The 22,543-nt window shown below is 33.3% G+C and overlaps 1 protein-coding gene across 9 annotated transcripts in view; it reads right to left on the reverse strand.

Moving 5' to 3' along the window:
- ADGRB3 (adhesion G protein-coupled receptor B3) overlaps nt 1-22,543 on the reverse strand; it is a 451,226-nt gene that overhangs the window by 182,496 nt on the left and 246,187 nt on the right. For all 9 annotated transcript variants that reach the window (XM_015284810.4, XM_040697811.2, XM_015284809.4 and 6 more), the window contains 3 exons: nt 9,050-9,196; nt 8,276-8,351; nt 1,712-1,814 (listed from right to left, as the gene is read on the reverse strand). In XM_015284810.4, coding sequence (XP_015140296.1) covers nt 1,712-1,814; nt 8,276-8,351; nt 9,050-9,196 — 326 coding nt within the window. The remainder of the gene's footprint in view (nt 1-1,711; nt 1,815-8,275; nt 8,352-9,049; nt 9,197-22,543) is intronic.

Consider the following 22,543-nt stretch of genomic DNA (forward strand, 5'->3'; position numbering starts at 1 on the left):
TAAAATTATAGGGAAAAAAAATGGAGCATAGATTCAAAAGAATTGGCTCTGATATCTGTTGGCAATGTTATTGACTTTTTGCCTTGTCAAGACACATGCTTATACAATACTCATTAATTTTCACTTACCAAAATTTTTACAAAGCAAGGTGACAATCAAAGTCTCTAAACTGACCTTTTGTAATCATGGAGTTTCATCTCATTTCCATGCTTTTGAAACTTGGAAAATCTTGCTCTCTAACTTACTCAAAGGGATTCAGAACAAAACAAAACTAACACCAACTTATCTCCCTAAAATATCTTAAAATTAAACAACAGCAGAGAACCCTGAAAACATAATTGCCACAATAGCTCATCAGCAAACTTGTAATCTTACAGAGAGGTACTTTAAGGAGGAGTCAGTTCAGCTTATGCTCCTTTTCTATTTGTTGGTTGACGTTGTATAAAGTTTGCAGTATGTTTCACTGTGATGCTCTTGAATGTTTAAACATGGAATAAGCTAATTTTGTCAGAAAACCTATATTTTTTTTGTAGTTCCTACCATAACATATACACACTTGGGCTTATTTAGTCATAAAAATGAATTGAATATACACATGTAGTTATTACTAACTATTCCTGAAGAAAATCTCATGTCCCCTGCATTGGAGTTTTTCTGGTGACTCATAATTACCATTGCTGCCAAAACAATGTTTTTTCTAACCTGGAGTAAAATGCAAACTATTTAGATCTAGGGTTCAAGGAGCATTCATCAAACCTTTGCCCAGAGACATTAGTCCAAAATTGCTACTGAATGGAACACTGGAAACTCCTGCAACTGATTTGTAACTGTGTGATCCCTAGGGAAACTGTTTACAACAAAAAACAATTATCATATCTTTACAGTCCTTTGCATAGCAGTACTATTTACTAAAGCTCTAGTATCTATGTGTCTTATGATTATCTCTTTATGGTTTTATTTAAAGTAAATTCTAATAGTTTCTCAGTGATACAAATAGAGTTTATTTACTATGCCTTCATATAAAATACCGCCAACTTTGTTACATAATGTTCTTTCCTTGATATTATAAGTGACAAAAATTTTCAGCAAAATACATATTTTATTCTCCCTCTGGCTGACAGGGAATGCCAAAAGCAGAAAGAGTAACTATTACTATATTTTTCTTTAGAGTTAGGCTTTTTCATATTTAAAGCATTTTTAATACTGAACTAGATGGAAATATTAAAGAATTGAAAGTAATTGCACAAAAATCACAAGCATTTGTAAGAGAAGCAAGGTAAATTGGAATGGGAGCATTTTTTCAGTCTGCTACAACAGGTTAGGTACTGACTGGCATTTCAGCATAAAATAATAAAAGCAAGGAAGAAAAGGCCTAAAGCACTACGTAGCTCTATGGCATCTACAGGGAACAAAAGATTAAGTATACAGCACAGTAATAAGTTTTCAATTTTTTATCTATCAAACCAGTTAATGGAGAGTTTTCCATAGAAATTGCTGTTTAGTAGAAAACCTAAAAACACACAGAACAATGATAAATTTTCCTTTGCATACATATCTGCATGAAATGCATATACTCTCCCTTCAAAGTAAGTTTGAATTTTAGCAATTACAATGGGTTTTATTCTTTGATATTTAAACCAATCCTACTCCCTTCTTTCATATGACCTGATACACACTCTCAGAAGATCATATCAACTGTCTTTGTACTTACATTAGACAGATGTGCCAGCTCTATCTCTAGGAAAGAATCCGTAGTTTTAGGCTCAGGTCGTATAGTAACAACAATAATTTTTGAATTAACAACTGTAAAATTCCTGGGGGAAAGAAACAAGCAAACAAAACAAGCATGTAAAAATTGAAGATTTAACTTTATAATCCTAAATGAGGCAGCGGGTATTACATTCAAAGAAGCGTCTCATGGGTATTTTCCATGACTTCAGTTGTCAAATATTCATGGAGAAAATGTATATTTTCAGAAATGGTGAAGTCTGTCACTCGTTACCAACTGTATCTGACACAATAAAGGTTGAAAAACAACAATGGTGGCAGAAACGGCAGACATTAAAGTATGATTTACTAATTAGAAGGATGTATCAATGACACAGACATTCTATCAACTTGTGAGTGCATATCATTCACTTATTTCAAAGTAGACTAATTATTTATATTTTATAAGAGACAGCCATTTTTCTAAGAGCTGTGTTGGACTTTTTTTCCACCTGTTAACTGTAAAATTTTGAAGATGGATGAGTGCAGTGGCAGATCCTACAGCAATGCTGATTCTGCACTCATGAGAAAAACTATTTGTTTCCAAGTATGAAAAATAATTGATTTGGTATATGAGTGGGCAACTTCATCATCTAAATATATTTGAATAATAAACTGCAGTTTTATTCTAACTGAAATCCCACAAAAATAAAAAAAATAAAACAATAAAAATAATAAGTATTTCCTGAATAAGTCATAATCAGTATTTCCTGAATAAGTCAGATTGGAGCTGGTTTCATGTTACAGTATCAGTTTACTTAAAATAATATTTTTATGTTAATTTCCCTAATTCATAACGGATCTATCTTTTTACTTAAAACATGGATCAGAATGGCTTGTAGCTACCTATCTAGGACAAATCTGGGACTTGTCAAGGTTATGCTAATACAGGTATAAAGATATGTTGACATAATGCTCATGTTCATCCTTGCTCTTTATTAACCCCTCAAGGCTTAAAACAACTGCCATTTATTAGACTGTTTATGGTGTTCCCTTTGAATATAATGCTGCTTTCAATAGAGACACATAGGAAGAAGAATGAAACCCTACAGAAAAGCATATTCACATGCAGATGTTGTCAAAGAATAAACTAGATATTTTACATGTAACTATAACTCACTATCAATAGTCTTATAGATATATATATATATTTTGATTACTTATTTTCTCTAGAGAAAGGGTATTTGATAGAGGATTCCATATCGCTGAATCATTGAAACAGGAATGTCATGTCTACAGTAACAGAAATTTAGCAGACAACACAAGGAGTGAAATGATTCTTCTGGGAAAAGGTATGAATTCTAGTCAAATTCTACTCAGCTAAATCAAATAATGGAAATATAATAGATGTCGCCTTCTACTGTCTTTAATTCCTTTATCTTCACATTGGTTGCACTGTAAGGACTCACACAGTATTGACAAAAAATGTAGCTCTCTAGCAGACTAACATTTACTGTTTGGCAAATTTTCAGAGCATTCTGTACAGCTGCAGTAATGGTCGCATTACATACATGCAGTAGCTGCATACCTATAAATATTCCCAAGTACAGAATAATGCAAAACAACAACAACAACAACAAAACTCCACATAAATACAAAATTGATTTTCTCTAACAGACCATAACTGGTGGCAGTAAGGTTTACAAGATATTAAAAGGTTTTGTCCATTTTGGAAATTCACATAAGCTAGAGTAAATACTGATATTAAGTTCTTGATTCATAGTCAAACTTTGTTATTGATAAATATTTCCTTGCTGTATCTAGTTTTGTTATGGTTCTGATGGTTCTAGGGTGAGATCCAAAAGAACACTTTAGATGCAAAGTGTAGTCTAGGAACTTGACTTTGCCTTGATGTCATTAAAAACCCTACCTAGCCACTTAGGTTCTCAAAAATCCCTGTAAGTTTGTTTCATTGAAAATGCATATAACTGGCTATATTGCTATGAAGTCTGCCTCACTCACTGCCTCGGCTTCTGCCTTGGCTGAATGCCTCATTTTATATCTCACATTATCTGTTTAGATTGTCCCTGGAAGAATGTGATCTGGCAAGTATATGCTAAACCCACATAACACATGAGATGATACTGAATTCGTCTCAAAGCATTTCAGTCAGAACAATTTATCTCAAAACCGCTAATGCAGTGCCAGTGGTATTTTTGTTGAAGACCATTTTTTACAAACTGCTAATGCTGAGAAAAATTACTCTGAAATTTAAATAATCAGATTTTACAAAACTTCCTGAGAGGTGCAATATGTGGGTCTCAATACCTCTCCTGTTGGGAATGGCATAGAATCTATTTCACATTTCCTGAGCATGTACAGTATGACAGATAGAGACTGACTTCATCACTGTCTCCTTCTCCTTCATCAAAAAAGTCTATCTGTAATGAGAAATGTAGTTGAACAGGATAGTGTTCTGTTGGCTTTCCAGAAATGCACACATCAGGGTGAAATTTTGAAATTTATTACTGAGAAAATATATAAAATTTGACAGGAACTATAGTTGAGTAAATCCTTGAAGTTTCAAGATAACTAAGTTTATCTTGAATAAAGTCTTAGGAAGAACCTCCAAAGTTGCCTCTCTTGTGTTTTCCATATCTGAATTAATAACAATATTAATAAAATTTTATTACTTAGCTGTTTTTCTGCCAGGGTATATATCCTGAGGGTGTTTTTTATATCAGGGTATACATATTTGTTCTATGTGATAGTGATATGAAATTAAAATTTTCTTTCTTCTCTTTTAAGAATGACTCTGTGCTGCCCAAGAAAAAATGAACTTATGAATAAGGTATGTTGCTTTCTCAACATAACATGAAGGAAATTATAGTTCAGTGTGTGAATATTATATTTATTACAGAAATATTACAGATTCTATAGCAGTAATGCTAGACAGTAAATTCCTTTTGAAGTACTCCTTAGGTCCATTACAGTGGACATAAGAAAGAGTAAAGGCCTTTTTAAATGTACAGCATTGAAAGGAGGGTGTTAGGAATGATGGCTCATGTGGGGAAACATAACATCTCAGTGAATTATAACAGGAAAAGTAAGGTGGTTGTATAAGTGTCAGGAAAAAGTTATACTACAGCAGAATCACTGTTTATTTATTTGTTCTTATTTCTAGGAATAAAAGTTAAAAGCTATCTTACTGTATAGCAACATGCAGTATATTCCTTCAGAATGCTTAGGAAGGGAATTACAACTACAGTGATTATATTTTTGCATATTTTATTGAGAATCAATTTTTTTTTTTTTAATCTAAGAATGTTATTTACATGTTCGGGGATGCAAATATACAGAAATAACAGATAGCTCATTATACTCAAAATATTCAATATTTCAATATCAAAAAAAATCTATATTACATTACAATAAGAGAGCAATAAAGCAAAGTGTATTAGGAAGTATAAAAAGAAGCAGTTTGTTATTTGAGCAAACGAAGAAATTAATAATTATATTTTTGTTAGGAAGAATAAAGTACTTTCCTTTCTCTTTCCTAGCCTTTTGTGTTAAATAGTCCTAGCAAAATTCTTTCAATAATCTACATATACCACTTGAATTATTCACTTTTCCCAAAGTTTTAGATTAATATAATTGGCAAGTTCTCATCACATACTGTATATACAGGACTTATTGTTAATAGATTCTATGCCGGTCAAAACAAGAAAAATCAAGTCTGTATGCTAAAACAGTTGATTTTGGAGCCTATGAAATATATTGTCTAGCACGTCTTACATAATGTAATCCTCATTTTATTTTCAGAACACCTGTTGTGTATCAGACAGGGACTCTGTGGTTAGGTGCTTCAAAAGATTTCCTCTAGGGTTATAGAGTGATATTCTGATATGTGTATTTTATTTATTTAGTAGACAAATTCCTTCAAAAAATGCATACACTGTCACGCTTCGTAGTCCTGGTATTAAGCAGTACATAGGAATGTGCCACCTCTATTATTTCAAAAACTATGGAAAATAGATTTAATACCATCAAACATTTACTTTACTCCCACCCTAACTACTATTAAAGAGACTGAAATCCCATGGGAAGTGGTATAGCTTTCTGGATGTTTAACTGTATCCAGTAGAAGTCACTTCTTTTATCATGTTCTTAAGGTGTAAGGTGTAAGATAGTGTTAAGGCCCTTGAACTCAAACACAAGCCCATCTTACTTAATTTACCTTGGTTTACTTTTCTGTTTATCTTTATTCCCAGCATTAGCAAATTAACTGTCATTTTACTTAGAGCAGTATCACATGCCATACTTATCCAAAATGGCTTTTTGTTGTTGTTTTAAATTTATACATTGTGCATAGCTATCATATTCCTAGGCATCATACAAAAAAACGGATGATCTTATCTCCCTTCAAATTTGTTTGCTCCATACATAGTGGTACTGAAGAATTCCATTATATTCAGCATTAATATAGTTACAATATTACACTTATTGAAATTAAATAAGATTAGTATAAGTGATAATTAATGTTGGGTAATACCTTTCATTTCAAAACATAAGCAAAAAATAATAATACTTTTCAAAACACAGATGTGTGGATGTGGATTGTATGGCAGCCTTCACTTCATACATGTTCTTGAATAAATGTAAAATGATAAAGCATCCTATCATAAAGATTCCTAAAAAACCTGCATTGTAATTCTATTTTTTTTTTCTTGAAAAGTCTAATGGTGCAACAAATTCAGCATTAAATATGGTTGCTGCTTTTTTTCCAATTCAGAGTTACGTTTGAATGAATACTAAAATGGTTTGAATCATCAGAATAGATTGGAATTGTGCAGTCCATGAGGTACTATTTTAGGGTCATAAGATTAAACTTTGAATACCATCACTATGGGCAAAGTAATCCAGCATGATATACTTGCTGATGAGGTAAGAGATGTAAACTGCAAAAGTTTTAGTGTAATTTTATTATAAATATTAAAGAAGTAGAGGGAAGTACTGAGGTGCTATACTCCTAAAAAAAGATGAGATTCTGGGTACCCAGGGTGTAGATTTTTTTTTACATTACAGATTAATCATGACTTTTATTCCTTATTCATGCACATAAGAGAAAGTAATAGTGCTCATTTCCTTTTCTAGGGCAACTGAGAATTGGATTCAAATAATACTGAACATATTCAGAGGCAAAGTGGGATATCTTCATATTTGAATTTCTAAAGACTTCATTTATGAATATATACACTTAGATTATTAGACCATTTTGCTTTAGAAGCTCACAAAGCCTCTCTATGAACTGAATTGTACAGGGAAATGGTCAATTTTGCTGTAGAAATCAGCAACCAGATGAAAGTAGAACAGATAAAAGCAAATTGGGAACTGCAGTGAACTTTTACACCGCCCAGAGTACTTAAGTTGCTGTAATTTTATGTCCCTGTTCGTTCTACTTGGGGTGCTACTGATTCTAGTGAAAACAGTAAGACTTAAAAATCTCAATTTTCTTATGTATGAAATAAATAGCTCTTCATATAAGTGAATATATAGTATCCAAAAGTTCACTCTCATTTTCTTTAAATTAAAACCATTGGCCTTTGTAATCTGAAAAGGCATGATTGTGCTGTAGGGTTTACAATGCAAAGGTTTGAAAGGTACTTGGGTACATGGCCACCTCACTGCTTTTTTAGGACTGGTAGAATTTCTCCAAAGTCTGCCGAAAAGGGCTAAATATGATAGCTGTTTGGTTCTGTTTTTCTAATATGGAGCTAATTTCAGGGTCTGGCACAGCAAAAGCAAAGTGCTTACTGATATTTCAGAAGTGGATGAACTGTCACTGTGCCCTAGGCATAAATGGCACTTGCCAGCACACCACATGCTGCCAGGTGTCCTGCCAGGACATCACTCTTCGCACTGTACTCTAATGCAGGGAGACATCTACCCCTAACATTGCAGCTACTCAGTGCACAGCACACTGTAATCTTACCGGAAGTTGTGTTGTTTTTTGTTTGTTTGTTTGTTTTATGTTATTACTTTTTTTTGGTCAAATTACATTCAAAGACAATGCTTTCGGTTTTCCAACCTTTGTTTCAACTCCTGCAGTTTTGATGAAATAGAATAGGGAAAGGTGATCCAATGGGTTTCTAATCATTATCCTTTCTATTGTGACTTCATTAACACTTACTGTAATGTGACAAAATATAAACCAGTTTATTTTACTGTTAAAAAGACAGTATGCACAATGAAGCACACAAGTAATTACCAGATCAACAGTAGTGTGAAGTACAAGTATATGTGGCCTGAGCCACAAATTGAAGGAAATGTTTCCTTTTTAAGCTTAATGCAGATTAAATAAAACAGAAATTTAAACATTGTGTTAAAAAAGCTCTCTCTCTAGTACAAACAACTAAGCATGAAGGAAACAATATATACATATATATTTCAAATAACTATAGAAAAAAATCCCAGAATACCTTTGCACAGTTGGTCATGACTGTTTGAGTTAATCCAGACATGTAGGAATGCTAATTAATATTGTATTTATGGTTACAGAGTTGCTTACCTCAAAGTTGGCAAAATGAGTTCTAAATTTTTGTACAGCACTGCTCCAAGTACAAATACAGTTGATTCATCTAGTTCTAAAAAGGGTAAGGAAAAAAGATTTTAAAATACTCTTTCCCAAGCCATGATCAGCATAAAAAAAAAAAAAAAAAAAAAAAAAACCTCCTGGATATCATTTATCTTTTCAGTAAAAATTGTATTTTAAATAAACTACCATAAATTTGAATTATATCATAGAATCCTTTCATAAAGACTTTACACAGTCAGAAATATATCAAAAGATTTAAACACTGAAAATCACATTTTCAAAGATCTATCACTGTGTACTGACATCCATGTTAGTTCATCTACTTTTATAATGAAGCTTCCTCAAAGATTGTCTTTAATATCTAATGTGTAGCAAGTAAATTTTCTAAAGTCAAAGATATGCACTGCAAAGGCAGTAAGTTGCATTTGAAGCTGGGGTAATTTGTCTGCTAACCATTATTTGGTAAAAGTTATGTCATCTGTTGGAATGGTCCAGTCTGCTGGGATGGAACAGAATCAGATGACTCAGAAGTGCTGTGCTTCAGGCCACTTTGAACTACCACAAGTACAATCCAAACTTCAGCACTTTCTGTTCGGATTAAGAAAATAAATCCCATCCTTTCGCTCTGGAATAAGACGTCTCTTTTAAAAAACAACTTCCATATTATACAGGATTCCTATGAGACAAAGACCCTGAGTTCCCTTGTTAAAGTCAACGTAAAATTAACATGCTGACACACTTCTTTACCTGTTGACATAGGGGTGAATATATTTTTTGGAATGACAACCCTATCTTCTGAATTTCGTGCCCAATCAACCATTCCTTTTCTTCCTTTCATCGGGAAATTGATGTCAGTTAGAACAGATGCAGCAGGAAGCTTCTGAATGCTAGCCACTAGAAGGAGAAATAAAAAAATCAAATAAAATTGTTTCATACTTTAAAGCATCAAATAGTGATAAAAGTAAAACAACAAAAAATATTCAATAATACATTTCAAGTAAAGTAGGAATTTGTAGGACATTAACCACCATTGAAAGTGTCATTTTCTGTGTATTATGCAGTTCTATTATGGATTATCATAGAATTATAGCATCATGTGATTTGTATGGGACCCTTAAAGGTCATCTAGTCCAACTCCCCTGCAACAAACAGAGATACCTACAGCTAGATCAGGTTGCTCAGAGCCCTCTCCAGCCTGACCTTGAATGTCTCCAGGGATGGGGTATCAACCACCTCTCTGGGTAACCTGTGTCACTACCCTTATTGTAAAAAAACATTTTTCTTATATCCAAACTAAATCTTTCCTCTTTTAGTTTGAAACCATTTCCCCTTGTCCTATCACAGCAGACTCTGCTAGAGTCTGTCCCCTTCTTTCTTGTAGCCCCTCTTTAGATATTGAAAGGCTGCTCCCAGTTCTTCTTGATATGACTATGTTGCATTGATACTATTACTTGTCAGCTAGATTCTCCTCTTAACAGGGAGTCTTAAATGTACTTGCTCATACTCTGGAATTCACGTTAGGACATAGTTGTATCTGCAGAGTAAATTCTAAAATTAATTAAATGTGACAGTAAAAGGAGGAGAATGCTGCAAATTGCTTTGGGAAACAAATCTTCTAGATGCAGGATAATGAAGCAATAACAGAGCCTTTATCCCCTATACAGGCACAATTTCAAGACAGACCCATTAAGAGAATCACATATTAAAATACCTCGTTTCCACACAAATGAGAATATTGAAGTAAAGCACTTGATTTCTGTTCCTTAAAAGGATAATTCCCATTCTGAATTCTTAATTATATTTTTCGATAAAAAAAATCCAAGCCCTCCAAACAACACTGCTATCATATTTGTAACAGATATAGAAAGACAGAAGAGGTATTAAATCATATACTAGGCAATTTGGAATTTTATTTACTCATTCTCATTTTCCTTGTTTTCTAACTCAACTATTATCTGGAAATCACATTTAGGTTTGCTGTGAAATCTAAGTATAGATTCCATGGCAACATTGCCAGTATTTAGAAAGACTCCAACTACTTTTAAGGAACTGACAGGGCTGCATGAGTTTATGTGCACTAAGAGAGACAACAAACAACACCTTTGGAGTCCTAGCTCTTTTCTTAATGTAAACCATGTTGATAATCATTTCCTGTGCAATGCTCATCCTAATCAATTTTGATGAAGCTAATGTAGTTGGAAGGGTTTGGACATCAGAACTGTACTTTGATCTGTATAACGATTTTTCTCCCAGGACTCCACAAGGGGATTAACCCATAAAGACAATAGGGACAACTGTAAAAGCAAGCAGAAGAGCAAAATTGAAGAAGAAAACCATTAGGTGTCTCATCAGTGGATTTTATTTGAAAGGAAACTGTAATTCATATCCAAGAAAAGAGCAAAATTAAGATGTTAACAATATTAACCCTACAAACATATTTCTTGATAACTAAATCTTAGTTTTAAATTAGACTGGCTATACATTATAGAATACCATCAGTGAGGTGGTACTTGAAGTTATTTCAGGCTTTCCATTATAAAACTATCATCCAAGCTTTACAACACTAGGTACAATGCCTGCTGGGCTGAAATTGGCAAATACATTCCCTGCACTCAAGGGATGCTTAGTCTTCTGAAATTTCAGGTGTTGTGTGGAGGGAGAAGAATTCAGGTGTTTCCAAATTACTGGGGCATAAAATGAATTGCATGTTTTCACACATAACCAATGGATATACAGAATATATTAACATTGTAAAAGGGATTTTTTTCATGTTTCCTGAAATATAATTAGACATTTATTTTATTTTCCACATAAATAAAATTAAACTCACAGTTGTTGAGCTTTCAAAATTAAATAAAGCCTATATAGGACAACATGTATATAATATTTACACACTCTTCATCTGTGTATTTACCTATCTGGCTATCTGATTAGCTAGTAAAGCCTCAGTATTTCATCCACATTTCAGATGACAGTTCTCTTTACTGAAATAGGAAATCAATGTTATTCAGTGGAATTCAATCTGTGCAACAGAAAACTACTTTAGAACTGGTGAAATGTTGAAATAATAATAAATGGTGAAAGTTCAAGACAGTACCTCTCTAGACTCTGTCTACTTACTTTAAAGAGGCACATTCATTATGGTGCCTAAGCACTACTCAGAACCAAAGATTCCAAAATATTTGTTAATAATTAAGTGATATACACAAAACCTAAGCATTTGACTTATGACTCATATGACATAAATATATATATATATACTCCTTTTCATCTTTCAGATAGGTTTTTCTCCTGCTCACAATCAGAAACCAGCTAAATAAAAGTGTCTTTACTTTCACAGAGGATACCACCATCATATTTTGGACATTTTGGCTTTTTTTTTTTTTTTTTTTGGTCTACTTTCATGTAGAGACTGTATATAGCGCACAAAAGAATAACTGAAACTGATTTACCAAAATGCATGCTTGCTCTCCATCCCACAAAGACTGCCTCGAGAGATCCACATAAGATTACCAGGTCATTCTTTAGCCACTTTGCTGAATGATTCTAAGAGTATGTGCCCAATAATTTCAAATACAACACTGACCTTTGAAAGATAATTTAGTGGATTCTTAAGTAGAGGTAACTAATTCAGCCCGTGTTAACATGCCCAGGAGGATACATGAAAACTAAATCTCATCTGAAAGAGATCTTGAAGTGTGACCTATGAACCTATATTTTCATTGTATAAAGTGACATTTTTGTTCTCAAACTCAGTCTAAACAGCATGAAGGACTTCTTTACGGTGTGACTGACACAAGACTGGCACAGCTTGCACAGAGAGGCTGTGAAGTTTCCTTCTTGGAGATCTTCAAAAGTTGCTGGCCCATGGTCCCCTGCTCTGGGCGTCCAACCTTAACCAGTCTGTGATTCTGTAACTCAGTTTTAATCTGCTGTATGAAAATAATTGTTTACTTTGTTAAGAACATGAAAATCAGCAAGCCTTCTAGAGGAGACTGCATGTAATGCAGGTGCTGGTCATTCATGTCAGCAGCTAAAATGTCAGTTTGTTCTACAAATGTCATACATAGACATTAAGACAGAATGATGTCATTCATTTTACACTTATTGTACTCATTTTATGTTAGGTTTGTATTAGAAAAGGATGTCTGAAGTACTGGACTCTGAATGATTCAGTTCTGCAATAACCAGACAAGCTCATTACTTCTCATTTTTGGGAAAACAGAAGTAACATGTTTTTGTTTTTTTAAGATTACCTTAACAAATCATCATGTCCTGAATGTGCGAGACAGAATGCTAGCTGATCAGGGCATTTTTATGCACTGAAATTTTAGCTTGTTTATACATGGAATTTGCATACTTGTGGAAATAATTAGAATATTAGCAGAATTAAGTAGTAAAGTGGAAAAAAAAATGAAAAAGAAAAAAGGAAACCAAGAAAGAAAATGAACTAAGCAGAAGATGAAGAAAATGTACATTTTCATCTGAATAAAAGAAATTTAAATATCAAAACATCCCATCTACTTCATATACAGCATACACTATTCTCTCATCCAAAAACATATTTCAGTTATTGATGTAACTTGTATTAAATCTGGTACTGCACTACAATACTGAAAATTCTCATTTATTTATTTATACTGTGGCATTTACTATGATTTTCCAGATATTGCTCTCAAAGCAAACAAACAAACAAAACACAATCAAGAGCTTCCACTAGTTTGGAGAAATTCTTTACTTTTGAACTTACTTTGGCTTGAAATAACCAGAAATAAAAAAGCCACCCACAGGGCTTTTGGGGGGAGAAGATTTAGAAACATGTTGAAAAATATATTTAAGGGCAGAAATATATTGCATTATTTCACTTTCTGGACAGTCTCTCTTATTTTGGCCCTTATATACCTTCAACTACAATTCACATATGATTTCACAAGGCAAGAAAAAAATGTAGAAAATAGGAATTTAATAATGAATATGTCTGTATTCATTATTTGAAGAATTTAGGAAGTAGAATACAATCTGTCTTCAAGAAGCAATATCACCTTAGTTCTGAATACACCTTAGATGGAAGATCCTGTAGCCTACCTTAAGTTATAACACAGGCAAAATAGCTAGTCTTTTTAGAATTTCATGATCTGATGCATATTGGTATAAATGGTAAGACATTAGTTCAATTACACATAAGTACACATACATATTTGATGATTTCATTATAATTTTTGATGCAGATAAGTATTAATTCTAATTAATACTCAGAATCATAAAATCATTGGAGTTGAAAGGGACCCTTAAAGGTCATCTAGTCCAACTCCTCTGCAATTCAGCATTTAGAAAAGTTGAGGTAATCACACAACAGGTTCTCATTTTTCAGACACAAGATGCACTGCCCTTCTGGGAGAGATACTGCTAAATTCATTTCTGGGTAAAATAGTAATGAATAGAACTGTCATTGCCACAAAGGCTTGTGACAGAGTATGAAAAGATTTCACTTTTTGTGTGTGTTAAAATTCAGAATACTGAGTATTTCTGCAAACCTCTCTATTAAGGTTCAATTAGAATAATTTTTATACAGTTCAGAACTTTTCTGTTGACCTGAAATGTAAAACATTTGTTTGTCTTTTTATAGAATAAACAATTCAAGTCAGTTCATGCTGGATACACAGGGAACAAAGTTTTGCCTGGCTTATTATCAAAGCCCCAGATGGACATATTAAAGATTATATTTATATCAGATTTGTTCTATCCAATGAAATCTCTTCATTTCAAATATATAATGCAACAAACACAAATCATGAAGCTCTCTTCTCAAGGAGACCAACTTGAGGATCTCCAGGTTTGCTACAGACCTCTGCACCTGAGCAGGCTTGATGACCTCCCTTAAAATCCTTCCCTAGTTACACAGATAAATCCACTACTTACCACACACAAAATCATATATAACAGGTCTATGGTGATATTGTATCCTGTGCATGCTTATAAGAACAACCAAGTAATTTTCACTCTGCAAATAATACTCATGAACTTCTCCTACAGTGAACCAAAATCTAACAGCAATCATAAAAGCACTCAAAGAACTTAAGATGTAACATATCATTTCCTAAGACAACCAACAAAATGATCTCTTTTTGAATTAGAGCCCTATCATGCCCTGCTGCTCTACAAGCAGGGAAATAAAGCCCCTAGAAGACTGTTATGCACTTATATGCCTAATGGTCGTCAGCCTACAGCTGCTACCCATTCAAGCTTTGGGTAGCAAGACACAGAACTGGTGTAGGCAGAAGTAGAAGTAGACATATCAAAGACATTTTCATTAACAGGGCATGAGTTCTGCAGGCAGTTCTTTCTTTGGTATCAAGCAAACTGCTTTAAATGAGAATACTGTTTGAGGGTTAAGAATAATGTTACTGATTAATCAAGAAGCTACCTTAATAGCGACTTCTAAAAATTTCCTTTTGGTATTCCATAGAAAATGAAATGGGGATTTCATTCTCAAATGACACATTTGAGTATGACAAGCACTACAAAGAATTACTGAACTCATTTCTGTTTTAAGTTTGCAAATAACTTCAGTCCTTCAAGCAACACAAAAAATAAGTAATACATATTGACATATGTATACATAATAGTATGAGGTCTGAATATATAACCATCAGTCTGTAACAAATGCCAGCAATAACCTAGCATATCAAGAATATGACCAGTATAACACGTAGGACAGGCTAGAAATTAAATGATCAGGATCAAGATCCTGATCAGGATGCATTTAATAAACTCAGATCTTTACTTCCACTTTTATAACTAAATTAAAAAACAAATAAACAACAAAAAAAGCAGAATATTTTAATAGGTAGCAGGTAAACACTTTCTTTTGTTTTTGTATACATCTGTTGTTTGATGCCAACTTCCATATTTCAGAAATAACTGAAGAGTATTCTAAAGATTCATGAAATATCACATATATAGATGAAGTCCCTTGAGTGCTTTCTGATTGCAAATTTGTTATGATGAAAAATCAAGTTCGGTAAAGCTGAAAGAGGTAAAACATAAGATTACAATTTTTTTTCCAAATGTTTTGTTGTTCCAAGTTTGGAACCGTAAAAGCTTCCTTCAAAAAAGAACAAAAAGCACAGATGGTTCTAAAAGATATAAGTTCAGTTCCACAGAAAGTGATAGCATGTGAAAATTACCATATTATCATAGAATTTGGCCATAATCCAAATGCAACTTCCTCATGTCTCCACAAGAAAAAAAAAAAATGCCATTTTAATAGTATAATCATTGTTTCTATTCACCTACTGTTAATGCTTGTGCTAAGATGAATGAGGCTATTTGTAGCTGGCCAACATGCTATACAGAGAACAGAAGCACCTTTAGATTTGCAAATTTGAATCATATGACTAGTGAAAATTTAAACTTTTTTTTTTTTTTTTGAGTAGTCAGAAGAAATCGTAAAATGTATACTTACTGATGAAGTAAAATGAATGCTTCCTGAAATATTTGGTTATTTGGAGAAAAGTTTTAAACATGGTAGAGGCTGTATTTCATTAATTAGAAGGCAATTTTGTCTTCTATGAGTAATACTGAGGAAGATGAAGACATGAACAGCCAAATAGACCCACAGTCACATCCAAGGTAGTCTGTGTATCTAAAAGAGCTATACTATTTTTCATTTCTCTTATGACTCTTATTACTCTATATTCATGCTACTAAGACTAAGGTCTCCCTTAGCAACTCCTGCTTGTCAGAAGGCACTTTGCAATGTAAAGAAAGACTCAGCATAAAACCAGACAGAAGATGGAGGTTGATGCAGAAGATAGAACTGACATGTAAGTTGATGACTTTTAATGTTACAGACATAAATGTTAGAAACATGGTGACGGTGAGGGGTCTAGGCCAATTAAAGCATTATTTTAGATCAAGTGTGCAGGGAAGGTGTAGAAACCAAGCATTTTTCAATCACTAAGTTATAAGAAAAAAATATAAGTGTTGGTGATTCTAGCTGATGACAAGGTAAAAGAATGAGATTGAAGATAATGTCAGAGTAAGAGGGTTCAAAAGAAGGGAAGGGTAATGAAGCTGTCATCAGAGATGGAAGAGCAGCTGAGGGAGAGAGATCACATAAATGTTTATTTATCATGTTTACTGATGATTAGATATCCACTAAGGCCTCTTACAAATGTAGGCAGAGATTACATTACAGAGGACAAGATCAGTCAGGGGGTAGGGGCAGTAGATATGAAAAGTGATTAGCGGGGAATTGACAAAAATATTCCACAATATTACATTGCTTGGGGAGATGAAAAGCAGAGGTAGAATGATTGCTTCCCAGAAACAGCAAATTGAAGCAAAGGAAAGATGGTCACTGTCTAACCTCTAGGGAAATGACAACCAAATCCTAATCCATTCAGAGATATAGAAAGATGTGAACTAACTTACACAGGATATTGAAAGGTAATATGAGATGTGATTTCTTGTGCACGGAGTTAGACTTGATGTAAAAGCCACACAAAAGGAAACTTAATAAAACCATGTGAATCAATACTTGTCTATAATCACAGCTTCTTGTAGCAGATTGGATGTGGATTTTTTTTTAATCTTTTTTTTTTTTTTTACTTGAACAGCCTTTTTATCATACATAATGACATCTTGAAGAACTTTCAGATACAAATATAAGTATATTGAAATTGAGAGAATTGTAAAATCTTTTGGCATAGAATGTCAGAGAATTAATTCCATGGAAGTGGCTGTTGAATTCTGAAAGGTAGAACCTTCTTAAAAGCCACATCCAGCAAACAAGTATATATGAAAGAATGTTTGCAGATAGCCCTCTTTTTCTACAACGCTATCATCTCCAATATTTTATAACTTTGTGTTGCTTGGATCCAGACCCTGATTTTCTCTCTTTAACTGGTAACTTCAGTCACCTTTCTCAGTTTAATATATATGTTACAGATGGGCAAGAAAAGAGGTGCATAATAACCCTTTCTATAGTGTTGTAATTCTTTCCTAGCTATGTAATAAAGAGTGTGAGAAAATTGAAGAACATCTTCAAATCCGATCTGTAACACAGCCACATATCTATTGAATACCCCAAACTCGTCCTCTAGAAACAAAATGCACCATACTCCTTCAGACCATAAAAAGAAATGGCCAAGAAAGGGGGTGCTTCATTAGGAATATTAGTAACACCGATTAATGATTAGTAACAACAAAAATATGCATTTACTTGAGAAATTTGCCCACATGACATAGTAATATCATAAAGATTGTGTAACAAATCTAGTAATGAATACAAATAATGAGGATAATGAAGGTGTCTTTCTCTGATTAAAAGTACAATGGATGAATATTTCTCATGATGAATACGGCACAGTTGTTGAGACAGACTTGAAAGCAACAACAGGCTAGAAAAACTGTAGGAAATATGTAGCATAGCTGCAAGATGTGGATATGCTGAGGTGTAAAATAATAAAGGACCAATCAGGTCTTGGAGGACAGGAACAGTAAATGCCCCAGTTTATTCATCTAAGATTAGACTCAAATGGAATTGTGGTAATGACTGCAAATTGCAGTATGAAGATACTGATGAGGGCTTAGATTTGTACAGATCTATCTGAGCAGAAAATTCACTGGGCATGTGCAGATCTCCCCATATGCTTTCTCAGAAGTGTTCCAAACAGAACACCTCAATGTTTCTTTGTTTGCTTGTTTGTTTTTAATATTTTAGCTCCATTAATATTGAGAAATAAGAGTAGTAGGTAAGATACTTACAAAGCTCACGCCTGTACCTATGATTACTGAAGGAATGATTCCTTTCTCAAAATATATCTTCAGTTGCTTATTTTTTTAAACTTGGCCAAGTCCGAGTGAGAACTGTCAGTCTAACACTGTCCTTTGCAGTATCAGTCTAATGTTTTGAGCACTTGAATGTGAAAGATCTGCATGCTTTCAGGCAGCCTGTGCCAGTGAGGTCACTGTACATTCCCTGCTGTCATCTGGCTCGCCTCACATATCAACCTGCTCTTGCTTCTCCCTGAACGCAGCAACTGATAAATAGGTGCTACAACATCTACCCAGTAAGTGCCTTCAAGAAAGGCTTAAATAAAGGCTTAGGCAGATTTGCACAGAAAATCTGAAATAGAACTAGTGAAGAAAGACATGTCTTCTGTGCCTCCATTTAATGTCACAGCCATGAATCTAACCTTCCTCACAGGAATTTATAACCAGGTCTTTGCTTTTTTTGAGACAAGTCTAGTTCATCTTGAATATTCTCCATGGAGGAGATAAAACAGATTAAGAATTGCTTAAGGGATTGTAAAAAGGGGTCCTGGGGCACCATGAAATGTAATCGTTGGGATAATGCACACATGCTTTATTTAGATTTTTTACATCATGCATGGCACGATGAAAACTCAGTACCTCTGTGGGACATATAGATACTATTGAATATAAGTAGTAAGTAATTCTAATTAGACCAGGTTGATTTACTTGTTCACACTGTTGAATTCTAAATTAACTTTAATAACTCAAGAGAAATATCTCAGAATTATTATGGTCATTTCAATAAAACAACTGTGCAATGAAGAGATGCTTTAAAAAACTTCTAACTAGAAAATTGGGCCTATAAAGAATGACAGAGCCTGGTTATTACAAGCTGTTATAATGTCACTATATGAATCACTATGGTGTGTGGAGATTGTGCTCAGCTCTTCTGATTTATTTCTGGTCAGCTCATCTCCAGAATCCTGTTTCTTCTCTCTTGAAAGAAGAGGGTTTTCATATTTATTGAAGTTGTGGAAGGAGGAATCAAAAAGACCCAAGCAGCTAACTGAAGAATGAAAACCAACTGTGAACAAGATGTAAAGCAGAAAACTGAATTAAATTATACATTACTGTTTGCTTTGTCTGAATTAAGATGCCTTATACGTCCTGTAAGTTTTTGGTGCATTTGAGAGAGAGAGAGTGTGTAGTCTGAATAGCCTCCTAAAGGTTTTAAAATTCATCTGACTTTACATAGATATGATATAGTATATTATAGTATAGTATATTATATAGTATAGTATAGTATATATATAGTATATGATAGATATCTGCAGAATAGGAGTTCCTCAAACTGAAACTATATTGCTTTGGCTAAACTTGCCTTATTTCCTGGAAAACTCTAGACAGACAACATTCCATTCTACAACAAGGAGTACTTCAGAAAACACAATTATATCTAAGATATAAGGATGAAAGGAATAATTTACTCCAGAATGTTTGCTGATGTTATTTGAGAAGACATGGTGAATTCATTCAAAATGCAATATCATGAGCATGAAATGTGGAAATAAGATACAAGGATGATTTTTTCTTTTTTTTTAAATTGAACTGTTTCAACTAGTCTAGCCAACAACAGCGAAGTCCAATTTCTTTAATTTATTACCTGTACTTCAAAGCACTAATACAAAGGGTAGCTGAACATACACACCAATGAAGCTATTAATTTACTGAAAATTCCTGTCAATTTTGTTCCAAAGGATCCTGTACTTATAGTCTTGTAGGAATGTTCAGCAGCAAATAATAAACATTTGAGCCTAGTTTTGCTGTTAATGCCATGCCGTATTTGGGAATGCTGTCAGTGTCTATCTCCACATTCTGATCTAGGATATGGCCTGGAAAAAAAACCACATTGTCTTCCAATAGTATTTGACTATTTAAGAATTTTAGTGTCTTTCCTAATATAAATTATTATATGGAAGAGAACTGGAGAACTGGACAAAAAAAAATGTGTCATTTTATTTTGTTCTTTTTGTCCACCATAGTATGATTATAGTATTATTGCCCAGTAACCAGTATGTTACAGAATGGAAATGAAAATAAAATTGCCTTTTTTTTTTCCCCTTTAGTTATTTTTCCCTTTCAGATCAGTATAGCTTTTATAGTGCCATTGCCAAAATAGAATATTTTCAAGGTACTAAATGGGTTTTCTGTCCCTAATCCCAAAACGTCTAAATAGGGTTCTATTGGAAAACAAACTAACTGCACTCTGGTGACAAACATTCATAAAATGTATCTAAATTGAACCAAGCAGGGACAAAGTTTACTGGTCAGTGTAAGAATAATCACTTATTCTGTAATATTTCAAAGCAATAACTTTTTGCAGAAGTGAAGGTGCAGAGAATGTAATCTCAACCTATCTTCACATGAACTATGGTTATTGTATGAATCTTGATAATTTGAGTTCTACAGGCATATTATTTATTGCAAAGGGACATTTGAATAGTAATGAAACATTCTCAAAAAGTGCTCAATGTCATCATTAAACAAATGAGACTGTAAGTACATGTGCTAAGACAACATAGTTGTTGCACTGCTTGGAGCAAAAAATTAATTGGACATAGAAGAACCTTTTTTTCCAGAACATACACCAATATTCACACAAAGAATAAAATAGGAAGTGATGAGACTTTAGCATAAGGAAATAATGAATTAAAAATATTTAAGTGAAAGAACTAGTTTATCACATAAATAATTGCATAATTCAAAAGAATGGAAAAAGTGTACAAGATAGAAGAAGAGACAGAAGAAGAGGGGGATGGAAACCCCTTAAACAAAAGCTTCAAGTTTGTTTAAATAACTAATTTATTGGGCTTTTTAATGATTATCTGCTATATCTAGTTTATGTTTGTGGAATTTTTATATTGTGCCTTCTTTCATTTTTTATTCTTTTTCTCACAGATAAAATTCAGCTTGGGCTCACTTCAGTAAACTGGGAACAAATAAATCTCTCTGGAAGAGGAACTTGTCCTTGCTTTTCTTATATTTTAAAAAACTCTAGCCTCCAAAACCAGGATAATTTTCTCCTTTAGTCCAGTGCTCAATGTACTAGCCTGTTGCATGTACAAAACTTGATCTAAATGAAAAAATAAAAATAAAAATAATCCACAAAACAACTACTATGTGAAACTCTTTCAACATGAAAGATTAAGAAATCTATATTAACACTGAGTCTACTTTAGTAGTTGTTACCACTTAGAGGCTCAAATGCATTGATAGTGTAAGATGCAAAATGGTGGTTTGGCAATTTAGCAACTCTTGTCAGCCATCCTGTGATAATTGTCCACCAGATCTAGGAGGTAACATAACTTTATTTAAACTGCTTTAATGGAAGGTGTGGCTTTGCTCTGGTGAAACACATGAAAAAAATTGAAATCTTAAAAATAAAATAAAATAAAATAAAATAAAATAAAATAAAATAAAATAAAATAAAATGCAGTTTGAAATTCCATTTCATGCCAAATTATAGCCTGGAGTGACTTTCAACATTGCCATGAATAGTGATGGCACAGGTTAATGTGAGTACAGAGAATGCTGGGCAGCAATTAAAATTCTGGATCCAGCAGATGGCGGTATCAATAGAAAAGATATCAATAGGGAAAAAAATCCATGAAAAGATGTGTATGACTAGACACAGATGCTTTCAAATCATATATTAAAAAAGCTCATGAACAAATACACTGTTAGATAACTTAAACATATATTTTTTTAAATGAAGAAAATAAAATACCCTTACAAATAACTTCTTAGGAATAATGACTAAATTTGCATGTTTACTTGCTGCCTTGTTCTCCAAGCTTTAAAAGAAAACTCCTAAATGAAAGCTTCAAGTCTGTGCAAAGAACAAACACTTTCTGCAAACTCACTCTACTATCTCATCAAAGAAAATGATAAACAGCGTAAACATAAACACTTGAAGCTCGTCTGAGCTCTGGTGTTGAATACCTTTCCCAGCCAGATGAACTAGTGCCATATATTAATTTCTACTCTATTACGTATAGTCTGTTGCTTTTGGATTACAAGAGTTTTTGATAACTATAATTTTTATTTCTGTAAACGATTTCTAAATACTACCAGGAATGTAAAATAGATAATGCAGCATAAAATCACAAGCCATCTTTTCTAGTAGTGGAACTATTCATCCAAGAAACAGGTATAAGATCAATCTGGCTAAGTTAAATGACAATCATTTTGCAGAAATTAACTTTTCTTTGTGGATTGTTGACTGTGAATAGAGACCATTATTTTACATTGCCTAGATAGTGATGTAATTTTCAAAGCTAAATGAGCATTAAAAACATTCATTGTATGCTTCTGCAATGAACAATCTAAGATACCTAAAGGCAAAATGAGACATTCTCTTTAATCTTTCTGAACATATTGTACCCTCTTGAGGTAAATATTAAAAAAGAGGGGATAAAT

Source organism: Gallus gallus, chromosome 3 (assembly GCF_016699485.2).
Source record: "Gallus gallus isolate bGalGal1 chromosome 3, bGalGal1.mat.broiler.GRCg7b, whole genome shotgun sequence".
NCBI classification, from domain to species: Eukaryota; Metazoa; Chordata; class Aves; order Galliformes; family Phasianidae; genus Gallus; species Gallus gallus.